Source organism: Peromyscus californicus, unplaced genomic scaffold (assembly GCF_007827085.1).
Source record: "Peromyscus californicus insignis strain IS unplaced genomic scaffold, ASM782708v3 Scaffold_7__1_contigs__length_154581171, whole genome shotgun sequence".
Taxonomy (NCBI): domain Eukaryota; kingdom Metazoa; phylum Chordata; class Mammalia; order Rodentia; family Cricetidae; genus Peromyscus; species Peromyscus californicus.
Window position 1 is genome coordinate 114,729,254 of NW_026294595.1, and position 11,784 is coordinate 114,741,037.

The following is an 11,784-nucleotide window of genomic DNA, read 5'->3' on the forward strand; positions in this document are numbered from 1 at the left end:
GTTGAGATCAAACAATACCCCAATTTCTTTTAATACTCTAAGAATAAGAGTCCCTTCCAATCATATCCAGGACTAGCTGTTTCAAATTGATATTTATGAAATCTAGACAACGGTGTATGCCATGTCTGTTTTCTAAATGTAATGGTCTTCTCAGCCATGAATAACCCAGTCTTCCTGTGACATAAGTCAAGTATAGCAACAGACCAATGAGTTGGTCATGTCATTCCAAGAGGATTGTTTCTTCTCCCAGATATGATAAAGATTAATACTGACTAATTATTTTTTGCCTTTTGTCTCAGAATACAGCAAGTATGGAGTATCTATGTACAATAGAGACTGAAGAAAAACCAAGAGGTCTACCTAGAGACAACAGGGCCAAGTATTCACTACTATTTTTATATTAAACCATAATACAACAACATAAATACAATACAGCAGTTAAATAGTAATCTTTCCCTGTCTCTACTACGTAGGTCACAAAAAAATAAGCAATGATGAAAAAACAAAAATACCAATCACTAAGATCCTAAAAATCTGTATTTCTCAAAGTATTACACCTTAAAATCTAGAAACCCTACAGCTAGAAACTAAGTTCACAAAACTCAGTTGATTCACAGACATTAATGAGCATTGTATCAACTCTTACTCATATTCTCTCTCACCTCCGTGACAAAACTTCTCAAGAACTACACTGACCCTTCTTCTCCCTGACCAACCCATGCCATGCCCATCTCTCATCCATTACATCATAAATATGGTCCCATCCAGAACAGTCAGTCTCCAGATGCCAAACCCAACAGCCACTCCTCAGGAGTATGTAACCCAGCAAAGACTTTCTTTGAAATAATGTTTCTTCCTTAGCATGCTCACTCAGGTACTCTCTCTCCCCCTCCCCCTCCCCTCCCTCCCTCCCTCTCTCTCTCTCATGCATGCACATATACATTCATGCACATGTGTACTGGTACCTTTGCCTCACCAGTGTCTCCTCTTTTTTCTTCAGGTGGTTCCTTGTTCTTCCAGTTTCTACATCTTGAACTGGCTTGAGATTCATGTATAAATCTCTCACATAGTCTCACTCTTCAGGGATGCATCAATATGGATATATATTCCTTTTGATGTCAATAATTTCATCATAGCTATCACCCTCCCACCTTGCCCATAAACAAAACTCCTGTCCATGAATATGTAGTTGCTTATATAACCAACTTTACAGTTAATATTTCTACCTATCACAGTAAGCTTTCCAATAGTAATGACGACAGGTTGGTTCAAATTTTCAAAAGTTGAAAATACTCTAGGAAAAGCATATTTTTAAATGTATACTTGCTATAGTGTACTTTGGTGTCACACACACACACACACACACACACACACACACACACACACACACACACACACACAGAGTTGCTAGCCTGGGGCACTACTGGGAAGGTCATAAAACCATTACGAGATGGGAAGAAAACACTAGGAGGAAACTAGGTCCCTAAAAAATACACTTGAAGAGGACATGGAGACCCTAGCCCATTCTCTCCATTTTTGCTGCTTGGCTGCCACTGGGTAAACAAGTTTGCGTTACCATGACCACAGCCATAACGTACTGCCTCATCAAAGGCATGACAGCAAAAGCCCAAATGGCCACATGAAAACTCTGAAACCCAAAATGAAACTCTCCTCCTTGTAAGCAAATTGTTTTGGGTATTTTGCTGGTGATGAAAAACTCAACAACAATACCTTAATATTTTAATCTTTGTTTTTCATAGTGCTGAGAATTGAACCCAGGGTCTTCCACATTTTAGGTAAATGCTCTACCCCTGATAAACATGCATAGTCCTGATCTTTTGATAGAACCAGAGCCTTTTCTTTGAATGTAGTTCTGTAGACAATTTCTATACTGTTTTTCATAATAAACAGAATGAAATGCCCTATGATTTTGAGTTTCACATAATGTAAAAGAGAACGATAGATAAAGATACTAACAAAACACTCTGAACAAAGTATGCATAGATTTTTATGGCTTTCATCAATCTTTCTAGCTCACTTACCCATAACTATAAAAAAAAACCAATTTTTTAAAAGCCAATTCTGTTTTTTCAATTTAATTTTTCAATAGAGCACTCAATATTCAAACAATCTTTAGTTTTCAAATAGACAACTCTCCTTTTAAACTCATTATTCTTGTTTTACATGAAACAACAGATTGCATAATTTTAATAATACAAAGCAATGTGCACATGAGGATACTGATGCATTCAGCTGAAAGGAACACAGGAGCACAGCACACTAACAGGTAGCTCTTGAAATAAAGCTGAAACTCCTTTCCACATGCATTCCATCCTCAAGGATCTAGCCCCTATCTGCCTCTTTAGCTTCATCTCATACCACCCTCCCCTGCCCACACTGGCTCTTGTCTTTGGTCTCCCAATACGACAATCCTCCACAATGGCCTGTGGATATGCAGTTCATTCTGAGTTCATCCTATTGCTGACTGATTATAAAACTCACTTTTACATGTCAGCTCAAGTGAGTCTCTGCTGATGATCCTAATGAAGGGAATCTTATCTTCAGAATCTCACATCTAGGTTACTTTATCACACCATCTTGTTCTATTTTTTTTCCTCCTTTACAATTATAAAACACATCCTATATCCAACAAACGGCTGATTTACAAAACATATAATGAACTCAAGAAACTGGACATCAAAAAAAATAATAATAATAATCCAATTTAAAAATGTAGTACAGACCTAAACAGAGATTTCTCAGCAGAAGAATCTCAAATGGCCGAAATACACTTAAAGAATTGGTCATCATCCTTAGCCATCAGGGAAATGTAAATCAAAATGCCTATCAGATTCCATCTTACACCTCTCAGAATGGCTAAGAGCAAAAACACAGTGACAGCTCATGCTGGAGAGAATGTGGAGCAAGGGGAACACTTCTCCACTATTGGTGGGAGTGCAAACCTGTACAGCCACTTTGGAAATCAATATGGCAGTTTCTCAGAAAACTGGGAATCAATCTACCTCAAAACTCAGCTATACCAATCTTGGGCATATACCCAAAGGATGCTTCATCCTACCCCAGAGACACTTGCTCAGCTATGTTCATAGCAGCTTTATTTGTAACAGCCAGAACCTGGAAACAACCTAGATGTCCCTCAATCTAAGAATGGATAAGGAAAATGTGGTACAGTTACACAATGGAGTATTACTCAGCTGTTAAAAACAATGACCATCATGCAGGCAAATGGATGGAACTAGGAAAAATCATTCTGAGTAAGGTAATCCAGACCCAGAAAGACAAACATGGTATATACCCATACTCATAAGTGTATATTAGGAGTAAAGTAAAGGATAACCAACCTACAATCCACAGCCCCAGAGAGGCTAGGTAACAAGGAGGGCCCAAGAGGGGAATGCATAGATCTCCCTGGGAAGTGGAAATAGAAGAGATCTCCTGGGTGGATTGGGGGTGAGTGGGCATGGGAACTTGAGGGACTGGGTTGGGGGATGGGTGGAGGGCAAAAGTATTGAAAGAGATGACTGGAAAGGTGGGGGGTCATTTTGGGGTCAGGTAGAAACCTGGTACAATGGAAACTCCCACAAATCTACAAGGATGACCCCAGCTAAGACTCCTAGCAATAGTGGATACATAGCCTGAACTGGCCAATCCCCTTGATCAGATTGATGACTATCCCAATTGTTAGCAGAAGCCTTTATCCAATAACTGAAAGAAACAGATACAGAGACCCACAGCCAAACATTAGGATAAGCTCAAGGAATCCTGGGGAAGAGAGAAACGAAGGATTATATGAGCCAGAGGAGTCAAGGACATCACAAGAAAACCTGTATAAACAACTAACCTGGCTCACAGAAACTCACAGAGTCTGAACCAACACACCAGGGAGCCTGCACGGGACCTACCTAAGCCCTCTAACATATATGTGACAGTTGTGTAGCTTGTCTATTTGTGAGGCTCCTAACAATGGGAGCAGGGGCTATTCCTAATGTAGGCTCTTGGGAACCTATTCCTCTTACTGGATTGCCTTGCCTAGTCTAAATACAAGGGGAGGGGCTTAGTCTTATGGCAACTTGATACAACATGCTTTGCTGATACCAATGGAAGGCCTGCCCCTTTCTGAACAGAACAGAGGAGGAGTGGGTTGTGGGGGAGGTAGAGGGGAGAGGGGGAAGGAATGGGAGGAGAAAAGGAAGGGAAACTGCAGTCGGGATGTAAAACAAATAAATTAGTTAAAAAATAATAACCACACATATGTGTGTGTGTGTGTGTGTGTGTGTGTGTGTGTGTGTGTGTGTGTGTGTATGTCTCTGTTCACTAAAGCATAAGTCTCACTAGAACATTTTGTTCACTACTGTTTTCTGTTTTGTTTTGTTTCTTTCATTTATTTTACATCCGACCACAGTTTCACCACTGTTTTCTTAATAGCTAGCACATATTCATTTTCTTAATGAAAAAAATGAGTGATCTAAATTGGTAATGACCAGCTAAAAACAGCCTCTAAAAAACACAATGATATTTCTATGCACAAAATTCTAAACTAATAACCAAAAAAAGGAACTGTAAACATTTCACAGCAGCATTATTCCTAATAGTAAACTTCCAGAAACAGCCAATCTCCAACAGGAGAACTGTATATTTCTTCTTAAAGTATATACATTAAGAAATACTACTTAGTGTTGTTTCTTATTTTTACCTACTTGTTTTAAGGAATCAGTAACAGGATATCTAAAAAATTCTGTGAAAGAAGGTAAACAGAAGAAAACACATTCCATACAACAGCAACATGAAACATCTATGGCGGGTTATAATGGAATAATGGCTACTCTCCAAGTTAGGGGTTAACTGGTGGACAACAAAACCTGAAATGTTCTGTGTCTTGATATGACTTGGGCTGCAAGAGTACATACAGTTATGAAAATGGATGAAACTATCGACTATATGCATTTTGTTTTTGAAACAAAGTCATACTCTATGACCTGTGACCTATCTATAATCAACCTCACTCAGCTTACAGACAGGCAAGCCAGATAAGCAAAATTTTTTTCAAAAGGCAGAAAGTCATAAATTTGTTTACCCAGGTATCACAAAGGACGCAGAAACACAAAATAGGAGAACCAGACTACACCAGCTTCCATCAAAAATCTACTTATTAATTTGTTCATTTGGTTCCTAAAACCTATTATTGTGAGACATACAAGCAGAATTGGACCAAATTATTTGATAAATTATCCTATGAAGGAATGTACTGAGAAAATACCTATTATTATGAAAGATGGTTTATTTTTTACTTTACTGCCACCATACAAAACGTTGATAGACAGCATGAACCAGTTCATGAAACATATTAAAGAACAACTCCATGATGCAGACAAGGTAGATCAAAGGAATATGTGACCTGACACACCAACCATGAGCTGTGTGCTAGTGAACCCTAAAGCCACAGGCTGAAGAAGAATGCTGTAGCTTCCAACTTCACTCTACTCTCCAAAGCAAGTACTGAAGAACAGAAACAATATAATAGTCATGAGGCATTCTTGTGGCCACTGAGCAAGTGAAGTAAAGAATGGGCAAATGAGAAGCTGAATTTCTTATTTTCTTCAATTTGAATTCAGTTTTATTTTAAAACATTTTCAGCCATTGCAAACTATGATTCTAATAACTAAATATGTAAATTTACTTTTTCAACAGCTAATTTTATTACATGCATTCATTTGTATATTTATTTGTTTGTTTGTTTGTATCTATGTGTTTGGATACACATGTCACAGCATACATGTGGAGGTCAAAGGAAAACTCCCAAAAGTCTGCTCTGTCCTTCTACAATGCGAGCGCTGGGGATCAAACTCAGGTCATCAGGCCTGGGAGCAAGTGCCTTTACACACTGAACCATCTCGCCATCCCACAACAAAACTTTAAAATAGCTCATTATTAATTTTTGCACTGATTATATTTCAAGAGATATTTCCAAAAGATATTTCAACTGAATAAGAAAATATACATTATTAAAATTAATTTTGTTTTGTTTACATTTTAAAATTAATTTCATTTGTTTTTCACAATCAAATTTTACTTTTGTTTTGTTTTGTTGTTTGTTTGTTTGTTTGTTTGTTTTTCCAAGACAGGCTTTCTTTGAGTAGCTATGGCTATCCTGGAACTCGCTCTATAGTCCAGGCTGGCCCTGAACTCAGATATCCACCTGCCTCAGCCTCCTGAGTGCTGGGATTAAAGATGTGTGCCACCCTACCCAACCTAAATTTTACTTTTTAAATTACATTTTTATACATATATTATGCATGCATGTGTGTGCATGCTCAAGTGAATATCACAACATACGTGTGAATGTCAAATGACAGCTTACAGGAGTCAGTTCTCTCCTTCTACCATGTGGGTTCTGGAGAAGGAGCTGGGGTATCAGGCTTGGAGATAGGTACATTTCCTTACTGAGTCCCACCAGCTTCACCCTGCTTTCAAATCCATGTATGGCATACGTTCTAGTTCCAATGGACTGTACTGTTCTAAAGGCAGGTCATCAGCCAACACTTCAGACACCTCCTGACCTTTGCGCTTGATTGTCTTCTTTTCTTTAGCTGAATGAAGTCTGTTTCCACCTTTTCTGCCAGTTCTAGTTTCCTCTTGTTCCTTTTAAATGCAGCTAAGCTGAATCCTATAAAGAGAAGAACAAAAATAACACTTGAGAATTAGTAAAGCAAGAAGGCAAGTGAGATTATCCTGAATAGTCTTCCCAGAGAAAAAGCACTCAAGACTGTTGAACTGTTGATTTTAAAGTCTTTCCAATATACCCTGACAACACTGGAAAACAAAACAAATAGCACATGTTTATAAACTTAAAGAGAAAGATCAAGTCAGAGAAACAACCGAGTTCTGAAGGTGGACAAGGTCCAGGGGCACCTTGTGATCCATGACCATCTCAATGCATAGGTATAAGAGATGAAATTTGGGACCAGAGCACTACACAGTATACTAGAGATGAGCTACAAGAAAAGGAGGAACTCCCAGAGGTTGATACCCCCCAGGAAAGGCAAAATAAGCTGCCGCAAACTATAATAAGGTTGCAAGTCTCAACCTGTCTCTAGAGGTAAAGGAAGGAAAGTAGAGAAGAGTTCATGTTATCTGTATGATCTGAGGAGAAAAAAGGGACCTCAGTGTACATGATGCTTAATCTACACTGTCGGCTGGACTGGACAGAGGATCACCAGGGAAAGCTCCTGTCTATATCTCTGAGGAGACTTTCGGAGAGGTGTAACTGAGGAGGGAAGACTAGCCCTGCACACTGGTAGACCACTCCATGGTCTGCACTGACTAAATAGAATAGAGCAAGCTGAGCCCCAATCTTTGTGTCTCTCTGCTTCTTGACGGTGGATCAGTGGACAGTGCCACTCAAAACTGTAACCAGAACACATTCCTCCTCCTTAAGTTTCTTCTTCTGTGGTGTTTGGCCACAGACTATCCAGACAGAACGGCAATTAAAAAAAAAAAAATCACTGAGTAGCCTGGTATGGGCTCACACTTATCATCACAACACTCAACAAGCTGAGAAAAAGAATTGTTATGGGCTCCAGGCCAGTCTGGGCTATAGAATGAAACATCCTAAAAAAGAAAAAAAAATTAACTGGAACTTCATATACCATATGCAGAATACACATACCCATTAACACTGGGACTTCCTCCAACCTAGACTATATATTAGGCACCAAAACAGGTCTCAAGATTTTAAAAACTAGAATCTTATCACAAATCTATAAAATGCTAGAACAAAATTTAGATATCAATAAGCAAAAACAGAAAGTAACAAATACATGAAAATAAACAATATGCTCAGGAATAGTCAATAGGTCACTAAAAAGCCAGGTGGCAATGGCACACACCTTTAATTCCAGCACTCGGAGGGCAGAGGCAGACGGTCTCTGAGTTTGAGGCCAGTCTGGTCTACAGAGTGAGCTCTAAGACAGCAAGGGCTACACAGAGAAATCCTGTCTCAAAGGGGGGGGGGGGGGGGGGGGGGGAGGGAAAGTCACTGAAGAAATAAAAAGGAACTCGTAAAGTCTCTCAAGAAGATGGAAACACTGCATGCCAAAGCCTGTTTATTCACCAAATGAAGTACAATGAAAGCAACTGGAAGCAGTTAATTATTATGTCAAAGAGCCAGTCTAGGAAAACAACCAAATCCCAGGAAATCATGAATATCAGAGCAGAAGTAAGTGAAATAGAGACTAGAAATAAATTACTAATAATCAAATTGATAGCTGATTTTTTGAAAGATAAAATCAACAAACCTTTTGCTAAATAAAGGAAGAAAATTAAATTAGATGTGAAAAAGGAGAGACTTACAAAGTGGTATCACAAAAATGCAAAGAACCAGAAAAACTGCCATGATCATATGCCTGCAAACTGGAAAATCTGATGACACAGATAAGCCCTGGGCATACACAATACACCAGACTGGATCAAGACAGCGGAAAAAATATACAGCAGCCTACAACAAGCAATGAGATGGAGGCAGTAGGTGAGTACCCTCTATGGTTTGAAGATGTATGTAGATCAGTGGTAAAGCACTTGTCCAGCATACATGAGAATTGAGCTTGTCCCTTAACATATAGGACATATGGAGGAGTCTCCCACCAAAGAAAGGTCCATGACTTGAGTTTCACTGATGAATTACAAAATATTTCAAGGAGAAATGAGTTTAAATTCTTCTCAAACTAGTCCAAATATAAACTGAAAAAGAAGAAACTCTACCAAACTCATTCTACTAGGCCAGCATACCCTAAAACAAAAATCAAAGGCACAATAATAATAACCTACACATCAACATCCCTGATGAACAGATAACAAAATTACCAACATAACAGTAGCATGCCAACTGCCACAGTTCCAAAATGTCAAGAAAGATTTATCCCAATGATGTAAGAACAACCAAACATAACAATATAGGTATGATATCACATGAAGAGAACAAAGAACAAAAACCCATGATCTCAATTCACATAAATGAAAGCATTCAGTAACATCCAGCAACCCTCCACGATAAAAAACCCTGACAAGATTAGACATAGCATCAACATGCCTCAACCCAGTAAGGGTTGTAATGAGTGGCAAGCTCATAGCTAACAACTTTCTCCAAGATCTGGAACATGATACATATCTCCTTACATCTGTCTTATCAAAATACTATTACAGGCAAAGAAATTAAACAAGAAAGGAATAAGAAGTATCAAATTCAAAAGGAGGAACTCAGATCACCTAGAGTGTAGATGACAGGACTTTATACAGAAAGGTCTTAAGACTCCACCCAACCATTAGAAATGATGAGATCTAGAGCAAGGCAGGATATAAAATGAACAGTGGCAGGGCCAGCAAGATGTCTTAGCAAGTAAAGGCCTTTTTGCCACCAAGCCTGATGGCCTAAGTCCCATCCCCAGGCCCCACATGGTGGAAGGACAGATCCTCTGACCACCACATACATACCATGATATGCACTCACACAATGATATGCATGCAACCATGCATGCAGACACCCACAGGTACACAGGAGGAGACGGAGAGATGGACTGACAGATACACACACACACACAAAATGTAAGAAAAGAAAAAAATTAAAAACAAGTAATGGCGGCAAGTATGTTGTGTACAAACAACTTGCTCTTGGGACAAAACCAAAGTCACCCATAAGAGCTTCAGGTGCTCTTAACAACTGAGAGCTCTCCACCATCACTCTCATCTAGTATCTGACCTTTTCGATTTTATCATAATTGACTGTGACATTATAGTATCTTCATGACCTAAGACGTTTAGTATCTTTAAAGGGCCTAGTTTAATTATCTTTGAAGAGTTAGTGACCATAAAGTGAAATGTACACGTGTTTTATGCTGCCCAGCTTACCAGTGACCACATACTGCACAGGAAGAATTCTGAAAGCCACATGGGAATAATAGAATTTATAAGTGAAAGAAAATTTTAGTGTAATAAAAGTCTTTCTTTTCTGTAATAACTAGGTGAAGTCTCAAGAACTAATCAACTATCTGTTTTATCAAGTAAGTCTTATTCTAAAATAGACAATAGAAAAACATATTTTTGGGCTAGGAAGGTGGCTCAGCTATTAAACGCTAGGCTCACAACCGAAAATATTTTTTAAAATATTTTAAATCACGCACACACACACACACACATACATACATATATCTGTTATATGTTATTTGTTAACTACTGTCTTATGCATTTCATACCATGAAAGAATTATTAAAGTAAGTTATAGAGAATATTTGTTTCTGTGAAGTAAAAAATAAATAAGTTAATTATATTTACAATTACCATTAAAGTAAAATATCTAAGAATAAGCTTGCTATCCATTCTAGCAATCTTCAGCAAAAACAAAGCTTCAGGCATCATATGCCCTCACTTGAAAAATACATTACAAAACCATATTAACCAGAATAAGATGCTAGTGACAAAAAATTAGTAAATACACACACACACACACACACACAGAAACAGATAAGAGAGCCTAGAAATTGAATTTTTAAAAAAGGTAATAAGAACACCTACTGCAATTCTCCAATGAATAAAGCTGGGGGAAAAGTACAAAAAATACAGAGAATAAAAAAACAAAATTCGCTGGGCGGTGGTGGTGCACACCTTTAATCCCAGCACTTGGGAGGCAGAGCCAGGCAGATATCTATGAGTTCAAAGCCAGCCTGGGCTACAGAGAGAGTTCCAGGAAAGGCGCAAAGCTACACAGAGAAACCCTGTCTCGGAAAAAAAAAAAAAAAAAAACCTCAATTCAAAATACATCACAGCATGAAATTCACATGTAAATAGTAGAACTGGAAAAATCATACTGAGTGAGGTAACCCAGACCAAGAAAGACAAATACGGTCCTTTGTATATATATTATGGCTTCCAGTATTGTGTTTTTATGGAATTCCTGAGTATGGGAATGAGTGGGTCTCTATATCTATCTATATCTGTTTCTCATACCTTTTCTTGGGCCCTTTTCCTTCTATTTGTTTGTTTTGTCCAATTCTTATGTGTTAGCTGTTGTTTTATCTTATTATACTATATTTTATTTTATTATTTTATTATCCCTTAGAAGCCTGTTTGTTTTCTAATGACAGACAGAAAGGGAATGGAGCTGGATGGGAGGGGAGCTAGGGAGGAACTAAGAGTAGAGGAAGGAGAAACCATCATGAGAATATATTATGTGTGAAAAAAAAAAATCTGTTCTCAAAAAACCACAGCTCTGTATGCAAGAACTCAAACTGCTACATTAGCATTAAATCAATGGAAAACCTTCAAGACACTAGTATTCAGTCCCCAGCAACACACACACACACACACACACAAACACACACACACACACACACACACACACACACTGAAGGCAATGATATCAGCCAGCCTTAAGATAAGAGCACAAAAGCATAGGCAACAAAGGAGAATTAAACAAGTTTTATTATATCAAACTTCAAACTTAGAAGCATCTACAGGGGAAGGGAGCCATCAACTGGGTAGACAACACGGAGAATGTGAGAAGTCAATATCTAAAGCATACAACAAATTCAAAAGTCCAACAGCAAAAAACAGATGATCCAGTTTTTTAAATGGACAAATTACTTAAATAGGCATTTCTCAAAGAAAACATACAAAAGGCCCACAAGTATATGAAACAACACATAGCATCACTAACCATTTGGATAAAGCAAATCAGAAGTACAATGAGCTGTCACCTCATCCAAGCTGAAAGGC

At 38.2% G+C, this 11,784-nt stretch overlaps 1 protein-coding gene across 12 annotated transcripts in view; it reads right to left on the reverse strand.

Annotated features, from left to right (window-relative positions):
- The window catches only part of Tasp1 (taspase 1), a 257,060-nt gene that overhangs the window by 172,453 nt on the left and 72,823 nt on the right, over nt 1–11,784 (reverse strand). For 10 of the 12 annotated variants that reach the window (XR_008214930.1, XR_008214931.1, XM_052723398.1 and 7 more), the window contains one exon: nt 6,579–6,685. The exons of 1 other annotated variant lie outside the window; for it this stretch is intronic. Coding sequence is in view for 9 of the 11 variants with exons in the window: in XM_052723398.1 (XP_052579358.1) it covers nt 6,579–6,685 (107 nt within the window). In the remaining 2 variants the exon portion in view is untranslated. Of the gene's footprint in view, nt 1–6,578; nt 6,686–11,725; nt 11,784 lie in introns of those variants that run through there. One more of the 12 variants, XM_052723401.1, reaches the window with a different exon arrangement.